Source organism: Elephantulus edwardii, unplaced genomic scaffold (genome assembly GCF_000299155.1).
Source record: "Elephantulus edwardii isolate Elephantulus edwardi_28Jun2011 unplaced genomic scaffold, EleEdw1.0 scaffold00021, whole genome shotgun sequence".
Classification (NCBI taxonomy): domain Eukaryota; kingdom Metazoa; phylum Chordata; class Mammalia; order Macroscelidea; family Macroscelididae; genus Elephantulus; species Elephantulus edwardii.
Window position 1 is genome coordinate 17,492,700 of NW_006399771.1, and position 20,625 is coordinate 17,513,324.

General features: G+C 36.3%; 1 protein-coding gene across 3 annotated transcripts in view; it reads right to left on the reverse strand.

Moving 5' to 3' along the window:
* Nucleotides 1-20,625, reverse strand: part of NAV3 (neuron navigator 3) — a 540,923-nt gene that overhangs the window by 332,825 nt on the left and 187,473 nt on the right. For all 3 annotated transcript variants that reach the window (XM_006882551.1, XM_006882553.1, XM_006882552.1), the window contains exons 6-7: nt 6,790-6,858; nt 2,861-3,000 (exon numbers count right to left, since the gene is read on the reverse strand). In XM_006882551.1, coding sequence (XP_006882613.1) covers nt 2,861-3,000; nt 6,790-6,858 — 209 coding nt within the window. The remainder of the gene's footprint in view (nt 1-2,860; nt 3,001-6,789; nt 6,859-20,625) is intronic.

A 20,625-nucleotide genomic window follows, 5' to 3' on the forward strand; every position in this document is an offset into this window, starting at 1 on the left:
TAAAACAAATTCCATTGCTTATGTTATCTGTTATAGCTTGGGACACAATTTAAACAAATCATTATGGACAATCTTCATTAAGATCTTTAATTCACAGATAATGTATTTTTAAGTGGTTGCGAATTTGAGATCACATACCTGAAATGCTTTTTAAGTTAGTTGTAATTAAAAATAATGGCAAAAGGACCATAAAAATGTATGTCTTTTGCTGTAGACAGGTACCTACTGAAATCAGCTTTGCTAGTCTCACTCATACTAAATTACGTTTGTCTCCACCTTGTGGTCACAGTAAATATTGTTCATGTTTTTTGTGGCTTTGTTCTCAATAGCCGAGTTGGAAACAACCCAAGTGCCCATCAATAAATTAATGGATAGAAAACCTGTGGTATATTTCACACAATGGAATATTATGCTGCATTGAAAAACAAAGAAATTATGAAATATTATTCAAAAATGGGTGAACCGGACATTATGTTGAGTGAGATATCTCACTCACAAAAGGACAAATACTGCATGGTGCCACTGTTGTAAAATGGGACTGAAATTGGAGCTGGGGGAAAACTAAGAAAAGAGGGGATAAATAATGTATACTGTATTGAAACAGATGAGGGGAAAATATTTAAAAGGAATATAAGATTAGGTATTATTATCATGACAAGATTCCAGAAAAAAAAATGCATAGTAAAACAGACTGTGGACTTGGGGGAAGAGGAGCACTGTATAACACTGAAAGAATTTTTTTCTTTTCAAAGAGAAAAATGAACTGGGAGGAGGGGTGGCCATGGAGGAAATTGTACAGTAATGAATGGGGGAAAATTAAATGGAAATAGTATACTGTAAAAATATATATATATTGCACTAAAATCATTAATAAAAAAAGAAAAATAATTTCAGATAAAAATGTAAATACATTAAAATTTTCATGTGTGAGTTTATCTAGGGCAATTCTAGTCTGTCACTAGTATCACTAGTATTAGTAATTTCTTGCAAAGTATTTTAAAATTATAGCCTCATCAAGCAAATTAGATATGTTGGTAGTTTATCCAATACCTCAATATTATGAAGTACGCACAGTTTTCCTTAAGAATTTTAAAAATAAAGACATGATGATTTAAATTTTAATTGAACTGATTGTATAAATAAGCCATTAATCTGAACCTGTATTTACCCTTTTTAGGAAAGCCTTAAAGCTAGAAAGTGTGATTTCCTAATGATGAATTCCCATCTCCCCTCTATCCATGAAAATTATTACTTTTAGGGCTCAGAGGCTTTCTCTCTCAATTTCAGACTCTTAACTTCCAAATCTCATTTCCTCCCATCATCACCCACTGGTGGCCTAATCCTTAAGGAGTTGCCCTGCTAACTCAAGAGTCTAGCTTCTCTGAGAGTTCATTTTCACCAGAGCTCCCATGAGAGAAACATGGGTATTTTCTTCCCATTTTACAGGCTTGGAAAACTCAATGGAGAATCAGCTATGTGTTGCTACCTAACTGATGGCATTGAGTTTGAGTTTTGTTTTTTTTAATTCAAGAGCTGGAGATACTACAGGGATCAAGACAGAAAGCTCTGCTCTCAAAGAGTTTGCAATGAACTCCTTTTACTTTAATGGGAAGAACATAAAATTTAATTTGCAAAAATGTCAACTCAGATATTTCAAGTTTGAGTAAGAGAAAGTTGTCTAACTAAAAGTGTTATCTGATTTGAACAAAACCAAATCTTCTTTGGTTGAATTACTGTTGTTGCTGTTATTATGTGCTGTTGAATCAGAATCAACTCATAGATGACTTTCCAGCTGATTTTTAGAGACAATAAATTTGCTCACGAGGCTGTTCATCTTTTCCCCTGATGGAATAGCTAGTAGATTTGAACCACATGCCTTTGTATTGGGAGTACAACTCTTTACCACTAAGCTGCCAGAGCTTTCTTCTGGTTGGAGTACTAAAGGCAAGTTTACCAACTTTTCTACCGACAACATGTATTTGTGACTTAAATTTCATTTCTGGTTCCATGTAGAGTTAATTACTGTGAAGAGAAGTTTAAAGTTCTATTTATTTGAAAATACTACCACACTGTTTACAATAGTAAAAATTAATATAGCTCCATGCCAGACCTTCTCTTAGTTTCATGAGAGAACTACACACATCTCACCACATGCAATATGTACCAAACCAATCCTTCTTTAAATGCAGACTTTGCACATTCACAAAATCCTCATGGTATGTATTTAACACATCATATTCATTTAACATAAATGTCCATTAAATGCCTTCTGTCCTCCTCCCCCCATATTGTAATTAGCTGTTCCCACTGCATTATTTCAAGAAAATAAAGTGAATACAAAGATGTTCTCTTTGAAGAAAAATAATACTGTAACATTTTTGTGATCTTCAGCTTTCAAAGACATATCCTACCATTATTTCTTCGGCTATTCAACATGCTAACTTTAACCACCCCAAACACTCATGGCCTTTATATGCTATTAGCTAAAACTAGAGGTTCAGATAGACTTAAATGGCTATGGTTCATGAAACTTTTAAAAAAGAATCTTGGACAGAATACAGTGTGGCATATTTATATGCATCTTGAGAGGACCTATATTTTGAGAAATTGAATTCATTCTTAAGTCTGAAATTGATTACACTGAAATAAACAAGTTTATTTCATGAACATGTTCTTCCAATTAGAAAATACTGAAGGTAGCTAGAATTTAGTAAGGGCAATTAGAAAAGAAAAGAAAACTCCACTTGATAATTTATATTCTAAAAATGTAGAACAGTGACAAAATCTTACATTTAGAGTGCATTTTAATAGACTGGTACTTTATACTTGTGTTGAAATGATGTAACAGGTAAAAACTTACCTTTTTCATTTCCATTTGCATAATTTGGAGGCTTGTTTTTGTCAATGCTGTTAAAGCTCTGACTTCTCCTATTTAAATTAGAGGCTCCCTGGACTTTGCTGCTGCTGCCTGCAGCTGGCACCCTAGAGGGGCCTGGAAGCCTGAAATAGTATAAGAAACATTACATCATTATGGTACCTTATGAAAAGATAGCGAGAGGAGATGCAGAGCAGGGAAGACTTTAATGGGGAAGACAGCTACAGCATATGATGCCATTCAGTTCACTGAGTAGAAAATGATAGTTTAAATGACAAAATAAACAGCTAAACACAAGTTTTCAGAATCTTAAAAAAAAACAAACTATTTCTGTTTCCAATCAGCATCCCTGTACACTGACACTACAGACTAGAAGTAAAGTAATATTTAACTAAAAAGATTTGACTTACCTTATTTGGTGATTAATACTTTGTCTTAAAAATGTCATAAAGATTACATGAAAAATTAAGGGGAAAGAACACTTATCTTCATTAGGGTTCAATATATTAGCAGCCATCTGCAGTTATTAAGATTTTATTTGCAATATACAGGCCATTCATTCTTATCTTTAGGAAGTTCCACTTTAAGTGTTCTTACACATTAGCAATAACAAGAAGAAAGATATTTAAAAATGGCAAACAGATGCTTATTACATATCTAAATTAGTTGTCTAACTAATCAAAACACAGCACGGCAAACAAGGTCACAGGCTGATGCCTACTTGGCTGAACTGGCTCCTTTGAAAGATGTTCATATTCTTTAAAAAGTAAGACCCAGATTTATCTGATAGTCTCACAAGTGTGACCAAATGAACCCAGAGGCAAAATGAAAAGATGTAAGTCTCAGAAGAAAATCACTGTTAACAGCATGGCAATTATACCTGTAGCAATAGTAGCTCTAGCTACTCATTATGCATAAAGGGCAGGAGGGAGCAAAAGAAATATATACAACATTTTATAAATGGGAAAATGTAACAAGACACTGTGATCTATATCTATATATGTGATTTTATTCTTGTTATGTCATGTGTTGCTGAGTTAGAAGTGACTCAAAGGTGACTTTGCAGAGGGTTTTCAGGGGCAATAATTGGTACAGGAAAATATTGCTTCTTTTTCCTCCCAAGGAGCTCTAGTGGATTCAAACCACTTGCCTTTAGGTTGGCAAGTAAAAATTATTACCCAGAAAGGCCACCAATTTTATTATTATTATAACTAAATGTCATGTTGGGTCACTCACTTGTTACAGTTTTCACGTTGAAATGTCAAGTGCTGGAGAGATTATTTAATAACTGGTATCTAAAATGTGCAACTATTACATTTTGTGTATACATTACTTACTTATTTTATATACATATGGCAAGAGAAATTTACTTAACATAAACCCCCCCCAATATACACACTCTAGAATAATACAAATAAAGAACTTATATGATGTTCTAATTTCCATTTAGATCCTTGAAAGGGAAGGTTGCCAACATCTTTGCTGGTATTTGCTGCCACCATGTGAACACTACTGTGTACTACCCTGAAAATATCTATTGTCTATCAAGGCAACAGTTGATTTTATACACGTCAACATTGTAATTTTTTAAAGAAAAAGGTTTTTTATCTATCATATTAGTTCTCACATATAAAAATTTCACAACCTTGTCACAATATTAAAAATTATAGTTCCTTTTTATAATCCTAGTTTCTTTATCCACACATTGTTAGGAATTGAATTCTCAGTTAATGCAAATACTTTTGTAATAGTCACGGGTATTGCCAACTAGAAGGTATATTAGGAAAAGATAACTGTTCACTTGAAATTAGATGTGTGGATTTCTTGTTTCAAAATGTTTACTGTGTTTTGGAGCTTACATAAATATGGGCAATATATAATACTGCCTTTGGTTATTTTGCTTATTGGTCTTACTTAGGTCATATACATGATTAGTATGTTTTGTAGATGGTTACACCACTTAATATTCTGGCCAACAGGACCTAAAAGAGTTTGTAAGTATATTAGGATTACCACAGATGCCAGGAATTTGCAGTACCAGTGACAGGACAAAAAAATCAATTGGTTAAACAAAGTCACTGACTTAGAAAATCCATTCGAAACTCACATGTACAAAGAGATTTTGTCACCAAGTTTTCCTTGTTTGCAAAGAAACCTGGCCTGTTTCCAGATAACAAATGGATTTTTGTCTTTATCATTTGAACCATGAAGCCAAGTTATCTTCAGTCCTCAGAAGAACAAATTAAAACATTTTTTAAAAGAATTTTGCTCTTCTCACAATCCTAATTTGACAGGAAGCCCAAACTTTCAGTTCATCAATAAAAATAGAAGAACAAATGAAATGAAGCAAAGAGAAGTCAATATTCTATTGCCAGAAATTATTTACAATGTATTTTTCATCGACAAGACTCAGAAGTTGTATTTTTTAAAAAAAATCTCACTATATACGGTAAGCAACCTTGTATACCTAATCGGTATGATTTATTGTTTTTCATAAAATTGCTGTAAAATTATTCCTGTCCTGTATAATTTTAAGTCTTAGGAAAATTAATATTACTTAGGTAGAAGGTAGGCAGGTAAGAAGAAAGGCACATACCTCACACCAAGACATCAGAAGCAGTCCTTGTAGTTAAACGTTATACAGCACCATGTATTAATGAGGGGAGCAATGACTGGTAAACCACCATGAGAGGCCTCCCAGATGGTAATGATGGTGTAGATATTAGTGTAACAACCAGGGGTACAAAACACATACACTGTGACCTTATTTAGCCTTCCTATGTCATTATCATGTTCTCAGCAACTTAATGCTATTAAAATAACCAAATTCTATTAAGACATTTCAACATGCCAAGAGTTTCCAAAGAGTTCATCGAAACACCTGCCATAGAGTTGAGACCATCCAACCCACAGGGACCCTGTAGCACAAGTACTGAAATGTTTCATAGTGTTTGTAGGGTTATAAACTTTTAGAGGGGTAGACACCACCCTTCTCTTTCTCAGAGCGGGTGGTAGGTTCTAAACTCAAATCATTCTGTTAGTTTAATGCTTAACCCATCACACAACCAGAGTCCTAAAGAATGCACAGTGTGCTTTTATTTGTTAAAACAGACTTTCTTTCAAATATGCACAACATAAAGCAGAAAGATTTAAACTAAAGGCAGTCCCTGGGTTATGAACAAAATCCAGTCCTGAAAAGTGTGTCTTTCTCAGTAGAATCTGCAGGGTTGGAATAAGTGTAAGTGATTCTTATTTAGCCCTAGTTTAGTGCAAGAAAAGTCTTGGACACTTAACTGATTTAGAACTGCACTTTCAGCCAAGAGAAGGTGAAGGTGAAGGTGAAGAAGAATTTGTTAAGGGAAGGGATTGGTTCAGTCCTTTCAAAGTGAAGGCAAATTTATATACTATTAAAGAATTGCATGAATTGGATGTAAGTGAATGATCATAACTCGGAACTGCTTGTAAAACAGGCAAAAGAACACTCTAGTCTACTCAGGTGCTAACTTCTCCGCTAAGATTTGCCAATGTGTCTCAATTCTGCTTTAAAATGAATAATGATTAAATGCATGCCCACCTCAAAACCTGATTACAATTTTATTGTACACCTTCTGAATTCTGTGTCCTGGAAAAAATGGGATCTTCGAGGAAAACTTTTAAAAAATTGGCCGTAAGACTAAAACAGATTTTAGCTTATTCACAGCCCTTTATGGAAGTAAACTAACAGAAGCTAAAACCCATCAAAGACTGGCACAAACATGCTCACCTCTCAGACTCTGCGGAAAGCCCCTACAGAAGAAATCTTTTCATCAAGAATCATATCATTTGCTTTGGAAATTTAGAGTGATAGAACAAAATACTACTGGGCACTTAATTGAATAGTACTAATAAGCAATAAATTAGAGATATTAACTGACCTAGTAGGCTTTTTTTGACTGGTTGCAATTCCACTGTGATTAGACTGAGTTGCATATCTGGCTGCCAGACTGTATGAGGAGAAACAGAGAAATTGAATTAAAGAGACTTGTTGAACATGGAAAGAAAACACAAACTTACAAAAAACTATGAGTTAATGAAATGCAATTGGAACATGTATAAAGAACAAATTAACTAGAAAATTATGGTAATGCAACATATATAATATAGTGACCACTAGTTATGAATATGCTATGAAATAATGTAGTATAAACCTGAAACAAAGTGTAATTTTTAATTTAAAATTGTAGCTACATAATATCACTGCTACTATTTATAATAGCATCATTTCCTTATTAAAGTCATCTTTACCGATGACTGAAAACTCAGGAAAATCAATATTTGTCTTACTGATTGAAAAAGCTTCTTTTTAAAACATAAAGAAGGATTAAAGAATATGAAATCAGATTAGTTTATGTAACAAACTATCATATTTCTTTAAAACCCAAAATACTAATTTTAAAAACCAAGAGTTTAAAAAATTAATTTTTATCTAATAAGTAATTGTTGATTTCCAAACATAGGTAGAATTATTTAAGGAGCTGAATAGTACTCATAGTTTTGTCTAAAGGCATATCTACACCAAAAATGAAGTGAAAGTTGTGTTGATTTTCTCTTCTTAAAAAAGAACCTAATTCCAATTTCTTAACTTGTATTATTTTCCTGAACAGTTATTTAAATGAAAACTTTGATCAAAGACATCCAAGAAAGCAGTATGTACACCAAATTACAGAAGCCATAAAAGTTTTAAACAGTGGTTTAAATTGGTTATCAGAAGGAAAGAAAGAAAGAAAAAAACCACTAAATATTGCTCCACATTCAAAAGAAAAATTGAAGATTAATAGTTTATAAACAAATGTACATTTATACTTTGAGCAAAATTAATTTCTTATTTACTTAAGGGTCCTGTGGATATAGGCCTAGAACATGCTCCCACACTCTGTGATGGACATGAGTTGATGTGTGAGTGGAGAATCAGTTTTCAGGTGAATTGAAAATGAGTTCCCAGGACTCTCATTGTTCACACCTGCCATCTCAAGCCTCCAAGGAAATGGAAGCAACATGGGGTTAGTAGAACAGGATTAAAGGAAGAATTTTGTGTTGCTTTTTGTAGCTGATTTAATATCAAACAATGGGAATTTTAGTCAAGAGAAAAAATTTCTTAAGAAGGTGATGGATTTCTTTAATTGAATACAATTATTAACCATAAAAACAGTAATAAAACAATAAAAGTCTTACAGGGAATTGAACCTATTTCATACATTTTATTTCCTCCATTATTTTAAGTTATACAACATAGTTTATAACATACATCCCATGGTGTACAGTTCAAGTACTGGCTGTTCCACAGAAGAAAGATGTGCCATCGCCTCCTGTGAGATTTACTGCCTCTGCAAACCCTCTGAAAGGTCAGCCAGGAGTCAGTCCTGACGCGATGGTATCCAAAACAACAACAAGCCTATATGTGTTAAATAACTTATTACTGAAGTGATATTCCACACTTGCTGCCTATATTTTCATACCAAATCATCACACTTGAATTCCTTGAAATTTGTATTCTGCATGTTTTCTTTGCAATTCTAAATTTTTTTTTTCTCCCACCAGGCATCCAGTGGATTCAAACTGCATGTCTTTGGGTTGGCAGGACCACTCTCTACCTACTAGGCCACAAGATCTTCTCTGCTTTTTTTAAGAGAATTTAATTCTTGGTAGTTTCCTTGATTCAATAAAATATACTATTTTAAATATTCAAACTGTGCACACATTTCTTATTACAAGAGAAATCAAATAACTTAAAAACCATAGCGTACTATATCCAGTAAATGCTGCTGTTGTTATGTACCACTGAGTCAAGATCAAATCATAGCTGACCCTCTGGTGGGTTTTCAGAGGTGCCTGTCCTTCTCCTGCAGGATAGCTGGTGGATTCTGAGTGCCTTCAGGATTGTATTTTAGACATTAAATTCATTAATTGAACATAGACAACTTTTGTAGACAACTTTTGGTAGTATAGTAGATAAGGGAGGGAACTCTGGTGGCCTAGTGGTAAGGAACTGTACTGTCAACCCAGATGGGCAGTCTCTTCCCGTGTGATTTACAGCCTCTGAAAACCATGGCAGCTTTGAGGCAGTTCCCACCAGACAGTAAACAACAACAGCAAGAAAACAACAAAGTGGGAACACGCTAAGCTGCGCACAGAGGGTCTGTGTTCTTATATACACCACTTTGTTTGCAGGAGAAAAATGTGATTATTTGCTTTTGTAAAGATTTCAGCCTTGGAAATAGTATGAAGCAGTTCCAATCTGTTAAAGGTAGCTATGAGTTGGAATCAACTGGATGCCAATGGGTATGAATGTTTTAGAAATGTGATAGCAAAAATTCAGATGGTGTACCCAACACACCAAATGATGGGGCTTTTCCAACAAATGACTGAATTTTAAAAGCATGGAAAGAATTACAAAAACTCAAATATCTCTTGTTTAGAAACATATTAGGATCAGTTTTCAAGTAAAACAAACTCAATATTGATTAGTCAAGTTGGACTCAAAGAGACTCTTGATTGGGTTTCTGAGGCTATAAATTCTTACAGGATGAGATGGTTCCTCTTTCTCCCAAAAGCTGGTGAATTTGAACTGCTAACATTCTGGCTAGAACGTGGATACATTATGATAACAGGGCTCCTTTACGCAAAATTCATTCATTGCTGTCAAATCAGAACTGACTCATAGGTGGTCCTTTGGCAGGTTTTCAAGGGGCTGTAAATCTCACAGGAGGAAATTGACCAATTCTGTCCCCAGAGCCACTGGTAGATCTCCAGAGATGGCCAGTACCTTAAGGTTAGCAGCATCATCATCCTGTGTATTCTGGGCCATCAGATATCTATCCCTTTAGTCAAACAACTATTTTTAAGAACTTGTTACTGTAAAATTAAACAACACTATTTTTAAAATAATTTCCTTTTTCATAGTAAAACTACCTGGGGGGAAAAATGTAGACTGTCTTCAGTGGATGAACGGGTAAAGAAACCGTGACACAGACTCTGAAACAATTGGGGTGGTTGTCAGGTGACATCAATTCAAGTCTGACTTATAGTGGCCCTCTGAACAAAAGATTTGAAACCAGTCCTCTCCTGTGCCATCCTCACACTTCCTGACAAACAAGAGCCCACTGTAGTAGTCACTGTGTCAATTCACCTGGTTGAATTCCTCTCCTTTGCCAACCCTCCACCCTTCCAAGCATCGTGTCTTTTTCCAAGGAATAGCACCTACGAGCAACATGCCCAAAGTATGTGAGGTGAAGCCTCATCATTCTTGCCTCCGAAGAGCACCCTGGTTGTATCCTGTCTAAGACATATCTGTTTGTTCACTGTTCTTCTCCAACATCAATACTCAAAGACATCAATTCTTTTTCTGTCATCCTTATTCAGTGTCCAGCTCTCAGATGCACACCAATTAATTGGAAAGACTATGGCCTGAATCAGATGCACTTTAGTCTTCAAGCTGACATTATTACTCTCAATAATTTGAAAAGGTCCTTAACTGTAGATTTTCCCAGTGCAATGTGTCTCTTTGTTTCCTGACTGCTTGTACCAAGTTTTCTAATTGTGGATCTAAGCAAGATGAAGCTGCTGACAGTTTCAATCTCCTCTCCATCTATCATGATGCTTCCTACTGACTGGTCCAGTGGTGAGAATCTTTGTCTTCTTGACATAGAGATTCAACCCATATGGAAGGCTGCATTCCTTGATCTTCTACAACCAATGCATCAAGTCTTCTTCACTTTCAGCAAGCAAGGTTGTGTAATCTGCATAATGCAGGTTATTGTTGAGCCTTTTATTGATAGAGACAACAGCTGAGTGCATATTCACAAAATCATGCTGGGTGAAAGAAATTTCAAAATCTTACATATTGCATGACTCCATTTACCATTTATATAACATTCTTTTTTTCAACCAATGATAATTTATTTTTTGTTATTTTGTGTGTGTGTGCTCTTCATAACCCTTGGTTGGGGGGTGTTTGATGGTTTGGGGTTTTTTTTGTTTTTGTTGTTTGTCTGTTTGTTTTAACACTGGTTTACCATCAAAGTTTGTATACATTGTTTTTCACACCATATCTTTCCCCTTTCCTTTACCCAACCCTCCTTCCACCCATCAAATTGGGCGACCCGATGATTAAGCCCCCTCCCCATTCCTCCCTTTTTGCCCATCCTCACCCCTCTGTTCCATCCCATTCCTCCTTAGATCTGCCAACTCATTCTACAATAATGGTTTTATACAAATATCTTAAAACACAATTGTTGTTGTTGTTATGTGCCTTCAAGTTGCTTGCAACTCATGGCGACCCTATTTACAACAGCCCTAAACTCTGCTCTGTCCTGTGCCAATCTCACTGTCTCCAACATACCCATTCCGATTACTCCAGTCACTGAATCAATCCACCTCATAGAGGGCCTTCCCCTCCTGCACCTGCCCTCCACCCTCCCAAGCATGATCTCTCTCTCCAAGGACCAGTCCCTCCTCACGACATGTCCAAAGTTCGTCAGATGATGCCTCAGAATCCTTCTCTCCAAAGAGCAGCCCCGTTTAACCCTCTCCAGGATGAATCTGTTTGTTTTCTTAGCAGTCCATGGTACCTTCAATACTCTTCTCCAGCACCACAGCTCAAAGGCATCAATTCTCCTTCTATCCTCCCTAGTCACTGTCCAACTCTCTGATGCATAACAAGTGATTGCAAAGACTATGGCCTGATCAGACGTACCTTAGTCTCCATTTCACTTAGTCATCCATTTCACTTTTTCATTAAATATGTATATAAAACTTTTTTCACTTTCTCATTTATACGTATATAAAAATTTCAAATGATGTTTCCATTAAAATATTATTCATAATATCATTGTGCTGTTGGTATTTTCATTGCTGTTGCATAACTACAACCAATGACAACACTACATATATGAGAAGGACACGTTGACCTGTCCTACACCATCACCTTCCTGATCTTTGCTATGTTTGAGTTCATCATTGTGACTACTAAATTAACACTAATTTTCAAAATGTAAGAATGGCATTATGAATATATTTTTATGCATTTTCATACTTATCAATGAAATGAAATAATGAATACTTTATTTAGAATAATTCATAGGGGAAAAGGTTTCAAAGCTAAAGAATAAATGGGGACAAGATTGGTCATGAGTTGATAATGTCAGCAGCTGGTTGATTTGAAAGTTTATTTTCCTTTCTCTATTTTTATATATATTATAAAGGATTCATAATAAAGAAAAGCTCATGACAAACTATATGTAACTGGCTTTGAAAACTTCCTTGTTCCTCTAAAATGACATGCTCTCTCAATTTATAAAAGAAAGCTTTTCAATTATATGATCTCTAACTAATCTTAAAGTGCCTGCATTTTATAATTATATAAAGTTTCATTTTCTTCTGTAGTAATTTGGTTTTGTTTATAAAATGAATAAAAGTTTTCTCCAATCCTTGTATGGAATTAAGTGTAATTAAAAAAGAGAATAAGACTTCATCTACATTTACTTTTCAAGGTGGAAGATATGTCCCACCTTTGGAATGTGTCTTTTTAAAAAATCTAATTTTTACCTTCCAAAAAAAGCTAGCATAAGGATAAACTCTTATTATCTCTAAGTGTTAGGACCTAATTACTCTCATAAAGACACTATGATTTCTCCCAGGCAATTTTGGGCATGTTATCAATAGGGATAAGCCTTGGAAAACAGAGTCCCTAAAGGAAAGGAAGACTCTCAAGGAGATAGTTTGACACAGTAATTGCAACAATTGACTCACACAGAGAAAAGACTGTGAGGATGGTATAGGATCAGGTGTGGTTTTGTTCTGTCGTAAACAGGGTGGCTATGAACAGGAGTCGACTTGATGGCACCTAACAACATCAAGTCCCTCTGTGCGAGAAAGATCTGATGATCTGCACTCATCAAGATTGTTGAGTACCATGGAGTCAAACCCACACATAGCTGACCCTCCTTTGGGTTTTCAGATGCAGTTACTAGCCCAGGAGATTGCCCATCCTTCTTCCACAGAGCAGCTGGTGACCAAAAACTGCATGCCTTTGGGATTGCAGCGCAGCTTCTTGCCACTAGGCCACCATAAAAACTGTAGCCATGGAACACTTATAAACTGTTGGTGGAAGTGTAAAATGGTGCAACCACTGTGGAAAGTGGTGTGGTGCTTTCTCAAAAAGTTTCAAATAGAGATACCATTTGACCCAGCATTTCCACTACTGGGAATATACGCTAAAGAGACCATAACCACGATCCAAGCAGATTTATGAACACCCATATGTTTATCGTGACCATCAACAAAAGAATATATAGAGAAGCTGTGGTATAGTCACACAATGGAATACTACGCTGCATTGAAAAAAAAGGAACTCATGCAATATTATTCAAAATGGGTGACCTCAGAGGACATTATGCGAGTAAAATATCTCAGTCACAAAAGACACATACAGCATAGTGCCACTGTTGTAGAACGTGACTGACATCAGGGTTGGGGTAAGACTGAGAAAAACTGGATAAATTATGTATACTATATTGAAATGAATGAGGTCAGAAGAGTTTAAAAGTGATATATGATAGGTTATTTTGATTATCACAGGAATCCAGAATTAAGGTTGCAGAGTGGCGTGAATTCGGGGCGGGGGTGGGGGATTGTATACCAACGAAGAAGTTTATCTTTTGCTTTTCAAAGGGAGGAGTGAACTGGGGGGCAGGGGGGTAGAGAAAAAAGTGAAACAACGAATGAATGAATGGAAATCCAAAATCTCTGTAAATGTTCATTAAAATTAGTGAAATAAAATAAAATAAAATTGTAGCCATGGAATATAGGTCTCTACGAGTGAGGACTGATTGGACATCAAATAACAGGCTTATTGGTGGACTGGCGTCTCTAGTCTGTAAAATAGCCTATTTAACAGAAGAGATAATAAAGAAAAGAATTAACTTTCATTCATTTCTTTTAAAAAAAATAAAAATATATAAAATCTCCAGCTACTGGAGCTTTCCCTCCACTATTTTGTACCAATCTTCATTTCCAACAGATGGTTTGTCAAAACAGCTACATAAGTTCCTTACTACATAAATCTTTGATTCAGTGATGTTGACAGCTCAGAGTCTTGGAAGAACAATTTCTTTCTTTTTTTTATTCTATAACTTTCATTTGAAGTTCAAAGAACAGGGTATTATATTGGAATAATATTTAACTCTTTCATGGTATATGCACTCTGTGTATGGGAGTGATCGAATTAGAAATTTGTCAACTTCTGTTACTGACACTTTTACTATCAGATTACTTTCATGTCATTTTTAAAGTGAAAAAGATTCATTACCTCTATTTCTGTTTCCTTCTTTGAAAAGCCAGGAAGATAGTAAGGGGAAGATATGCTGAACATTTGTAATGAGTTCTCTGAAAACCAACCTATTACTTCAGTCTTACAATCTCTAGTACAAACACATGTAAATCTTTCCCTGTCTCTCTCATAACCTATTTTGATTACTATTTTGACTTAATATTGGAGGTCTGGTGGCCTCATGGTAAAGAACTATGCTACCAACCTGAAGGGATATGGTTCAAATCTACCAGCTGCTACACAGAACAAAGTTGACCAGTTTATTCCATGCAATTTTCCGTCTCTGTACACCCACTGGAGCATCAATTATGAGTTGGTTCAGATTCAATGACATATAATGACAACAATGTACCTTAGAGGTATTGTGAGTTCACTCCTAAGTCACCATGTTATAACACATATTGCAGTGAAATCATAACAATTTTTTTTCTTTCCTCAAACTCACTCATTTCGAAGCTTGCTAACCCTCCAATGGTTTATTAAGGCTGTAAACCTGATTACCCATCTTTCTCTTTCACAGTCACTTTTCAGACTTTCAGAGAGGCATTCCTATCTTTCAGTTAGAAAGGCATTTTATCTTTCTCTTGCAAAGATGCTGGTGGTTTTGAACAACTAGAGAGGCGAGACCTAGTCTATTCCCTACAGTCTATGTTACTTCTTTTTATGTGCCGTCAATTAGACTGTGACTTACAGAGACCCTGTGAATCCTGAACATTGCCCTACTCCAAGCCAAACTCATCATCTCTGACACACCTGCTCCCGTTACCCAGTCACTATGTCAGTCCATCTCATCCTGGGTCTTCCTCTCCAGTGCTGACCCGAAAACAGAGTTTTCAAACCCTTGTCTCCAGAGAGTAACTTGGTTTTACCCTGTCCACGTCAGACTCATTTGTTCTCTTGGCAGATCATGGTATGTTCAATACTCTTCCCCAATACATATTAAAGTTACCTTGTGTTATATACCATATTCTATTAAGTGTGTAATAGCATTTTGAAAAGTTTTAAATACTGTGAGATTACCAAAATGTTGCAGATACATGTAGTAATCACATGGTATTGGGGAAAAAAATGGCACTGACACTTGCTCATTGCAGGGTTCCCATAAATCTTCAATTTGCCAGGATAAAATAATACAAAGCATAATAAAATGAAATCTAGTTATTATCTGCACTTGCTCATTGCAGCATTCCCATAAATTTTCAATTTGCCAGGATAAAATAATACAAAGCATAATAAAATGAAATCTAGTTATTATCTGCCATGAACAGAATTTCACACTATTAGTCAAGTCTTTTTTAAATTGTTTTTGGTTAAACATTCTTCTAGGTAGTATAGCCCTGGTCTGTTCACTTGCTGTACAGAGATAACCCATGGTTGCTGTGAAGCTGAACACTGTGACACTGATGTGTCAAATGTGAGAATGGTTACCCATGATGGACAGTGTTTGGTGGAGCTCCAAGATTAAAACAGGCTTGGAAGCAGAAGTGACATCCACTTCTGAAATAGCTTGCCTCTGGAAACCCTATGAACTTGGAGAAACGATGAAAGTTATACAAGTGTACAAGTCTTTTGTTCACAGGGTCACTATGAGTCACCTACAGCTTGACGGCACTTAACAACAAGTCTTATTATAATAACAGTCTTATTATTAGTCTCTGTTTCTACTTTTACATTTTTTCAATTGTCTCCCTATCTCTCTCATAACTCTCTTTATTAGTATTTCCCCCTTTATTACTAAAACTCCTTTATTTTTTCCTTCCTGCCTCCCTCAACTAAATTAATTGCCATCAAGCTGGGTATGATTCACAGTGATCCTCCAGTGAGCTCCAAGGCTGGAAATCACATCACATGTGATTGCTCACCTTTGCCTTGCAAAGCTACCGGTGGATCTGAACCAGCAGAGAAGTCAAGTCTTTGGGTTAGCAACATAACTCCCTATAGATATACCACCAGAGCTCCCTCCTGACTTCCTGGGCTACAGGGACATGTTTTATTTCATTTTGCCTGGTTGTTTGGTTTTTTGTTTTGTTTGGGTTTTTTTTGATAATACTTGCTAAAGTCACTTCCCAAGTTTCATCTTTAAAGACATTCTAGAACAGAAAATGGTGACTACATACAGCTTAGAGTCTTTTAGTGAAACAGACACAAATGACTGGTGGACTCAATTCCAAGAGAGCAGGGGCGGTACGGCAACAAAAAAGAGGCAAAACACCAATGAACAAAGGAGTTTTAGACATCTGGATGGAAGATTATATTGTTTTTCTGAAACACTGTCAAATGACACTGTTTATAGCAGTGAGTAGGCCAAAAAAGTGGGAAACAAAAGCACAGCAGACATACGTGTTTTGAGAATCAATGTGAGTTCTAGCAAAGGAAGTACTTGTTCAACTCTCTGTGTAATGAAGCATCAAGAGAATGCTACATTCTTGACCCCCCAGCATAGAAGAATAAAGTAACTAAATACAGTCAATATCTTATTTTTACACATATGTACCACACATTTTTGTACACCACACACTCTTCATGGTATTTTCATAAGCTTCTTTGCCAATATTCATAATTTTTTAATGTTACGGACTTTTTTTTTTTTTTTTTTCGTGTCTAATGGGCCTAATGTTAAGTCTTGGTCATAGTGTCTGTTGACACAGAGATTTGACTTCCAGCAGTAGACCCTCCTCATTTGCCCTCAATTTCATAAAGCAGTTCCTCTCCCAGCAGGCTTCCTTTTATGTTATGCAAAACACTTTCCTATGTTTACAAAGCGATTTCTCTTTTTTGCAAGCAGGTTTTGTCAGAGTCGTTGGCAGCACCCTGTCCAGGAGGTGTGTGGTTCTTCATACATCAGGCCGGATGAGCCATTCTGGCAGGTGAAGCAGTGTCACTGCTGTACACACTCTGCTTCACCACGCAGCTGACCAGCCACTGCTCACTCAGGCTGTTGAAATCCCCACCCATCACAATCCCATAAGGAAAGCATGAGAGCTGCAAGCACAGAGGGGTTGCCTGCCGTTTGCTTAGATGATGTTGTTATTGTTATGTACTGTGGAATTGTTAGAGGCAGTCTTTTTCCTGCAGAACAGCTGGTTGATTTGAATCAGATGCCTTTGGGCAGTTGATAGTTCACTTAGGAATCTTGTCACTGTGAGGTGCTGCAGAGTTGAGTACAGCTCACAGCGACCCCAAGGACAACAGATCTAAACCCTGTCTTATGCTCTGCTGTCCTCATCACCCTTGAGATACCTGAGCCCATTGCTGCAGTCACTGCATCATCCAGCTGGTAGAGGGTCTAATTTTCTTTTGTTGATCCTTCATCTTTCCAAGCATGACATACCTTTTCAAGGAATAGCCTCTCCTAGCAATATATCCAAAGTATGTGAGGTGAAGCTTTGTCATCTTTGCCTCCAAGGTGGACTCTGGCACTGAGACTCGGAGAAATAGAAAGACCTCTGATTCCAGCTCAGACATTCAGAATCAGATTCTACATTTTAACAAGAATGTACTTTATTTGCTTAGTGTAATAACATTAGGAGACAAAACAAAATCCTTGCCATTAAATGGATGTTGACTCATAGCAACCCTTCATTCAGCTTTGGAAGCTAAGCATAAGGGGAAGGGATCCTCCGTATTTCTGTCAAGGTCCAGCTGGTGGATCTGGACCACTGATCTTTTGGTCAGCACCACAGCCTACTGGAATCTCAAACTCATTAAGGTCAACGTGAAACATTTCCTTCTCTACTTCCTTCCTCTCCTCTGAATCTGCTGTTGGATTATCCTTCCCTCCCTTCTTATCACAGTGGGTAAGCATTCAGTTAGGCTTTGGCTAGTGTCATGCATGAAAGTTCAAATAAGTCATCCCAAAAGTAAATCTCTAGCCCCAGATGATCTGACCACCCTAACTATGCCATACTTCACAGTGAAGATCTCAGACACAATAAAGCACAGAGAACCAGATCCTTTGGTTCATAAAATCCACAAGTATAGTAAAATGGTTATCATTTTGTACCATTCGTTTCAGTGGTAGTTTTTAAAGAACAATGGTACTTGGAACATATTTCTATTTAAACTTCCTCATCGAAAGAATATTTACTATTTTCTGAATGTGAAACGGCATTTCCTCCTCCTTCAGCACCTTCCTCTGTAATTATGGTCATTGAATAGCTCGCCTCTAGTTAAATCAGTTAATATATCTTCTTGTTGTTGTGTACTGTACAGTCAGAACCGACCCATAGCGGACCCTCCAGTGGGTTTTCAAAGGCAGTTAATCAGACCTCTCGGAGCAGCTGGTGCCTCATATGGTGTGCCTTTGGGATTGCAGCACAGATCCTTACCACTAGGCCCTCACAGTTACAGAATTATTTCTTTAACATCTAGTTCTTGAATTAGGTTCTGTCATAAAAATTTACTCTTTCAGAAACCCAGTTTAGAATCACTATGAGTTGGAACTAATCTGACAACAGTGGGTCAGTTGTTGTTTACTGCCATCAAGCTGTAGACAACTCATAGCAACTCTATGAACAAAAGACCTGAACACTTGTGTAACTTTGGTCTTTTTGGGGTCAATTAGATAAAGGAAAACTCAAAGATAGAAGCATTATTATACCTCACCCATACATCTGGTATAGTTCTTGGTGCATAGTGGGAGTTGTAACTTGAGGCTTAAATTTGTTTTTCAGTTCTCTCCACTTGAGAAATAGAGTGAGTTCTCTTTTTATTCTTCAATTCAAGCTCTCCCAATATTCCATTACAATACTTTGCTTTGTCTTCTTGAGCTACCTTTTTGAAATCTTCTGTTCACCTCTTTAACTTCAGCTTATTTTCCCTTTGTTTTAGCTTCCTGATGCTCTAGTGTAATTTTCAGAGTCTCTTCTGAAATCCATTTTGGTTATGTTTTTCCTTCCTTCTCTGTCTTTAAAATGACCTTTCGATCTTTTCATGAATGATTTCATTGGTGTAAGCCCACAATTCATCTGCTCTTCAATCATTGGTGTTCAGTGTTTCAAACCTATTCTTAACATGCTTCTTAAATTCAGGTAGAATAGACTCAAGATTATATCTTAGTTCTTGTGGGCTTGTTTTCTTTCTTTTTCCCCATCTATTTGAACTTGCACAAGAGTAATTGATAGTCTGACCCACAGTTTGTCCCTGGCCTAGTTTTGACTGCTGATATCGAGCTTCTCCAGTGAGTCCTTCCACTGATGTAGTCAATCTGATTCCTATGCAGTCCATTAGACAAGATCCATGTATAAAATAGCTATTTGTGTTTTTTTGGAAAAAGGTATTTGCAATGAATACATTATTGACAAAATTCAATCATTTTATCTCTAGCCTCATTTATGTCACCAAGCCCATAATTTACTACTGCAATTCCTTCTTCATGGAGTTCAACTTTTGCATTCCAGTTACCAGTATCATTAACTCATCTTGATTGCATGCTTGATCAATTTAAGCCTACAAGATTTGGCAAAAATTTTCAGTATCTCCTTTGAGTTGGTTTTTGTGTATGGAGTGAGGTGTGGATCTTGCTTGAGTTTTCTAAAGATAGTTTTCCAATTTTGCAAACACCATTTGTTTAAAAGGCTGTCATTTCCCCACTTAACTGATTTAATCTCCTTGTCAAAAATCAGCTAACTATAGGTAGATGGCCTGATTTCTGGGTTCTCTACTCTATTCCTTTGATTTATGTGTCTGTCACAGTACCAGCACCCTGATGTCTTGACCACCATGGCAGTGTAGTAGGATTTGAAATCAAGGAGTGAGATGATTCTTACCTTGGTTCTCTTTTTAAGGAGTGCTTTGCTTACTCACAGCCTCCTTCCATTTCAAATGAAATTAGAGATTGCCTTTTCCATCTTGTTGAAGAACGGAATTGGTATTTGTATTGGGATTGCATTGAATGTGCAAATTGCCTTTGGTAGTATTGTCATTTCCACAATATTGAATCTTCCTATGCATGAGCAAGGAATATTCTTCCACTATTCCAGGTCTCTTTTTGTTTCTTGTAGTAATGTTTTGTAATTTTCTTGTAATAGACCCTTTGTGCTTCGACTTAGATTTACTACCAAGCATTTAGTCTTGTTGATTAGCTATTGTGAAGGGTATTGTTTTTCTTGGATTCAGTTCTGTATTCCCGTTGTAACTGTAGAGAAATCCAACTGAGTTTTGTATGTTGATCTTGTATCCTGTCACTTTGCTGAATTGGTCAACTATGTCCAGTAGTTTTCTTGCTGAATCTTTAGGATTTTCTAAGTATACTATCATATCCATGGAATGTGAGAGCCATGAATGAAGGAAAAGTAGAAATTGTTAAGAAAGAAATGGAATGCATAAATATTGACATATTAGGCATTGGAGAGATGAGATGGACTGGCATGGGGCATTTTGAGTC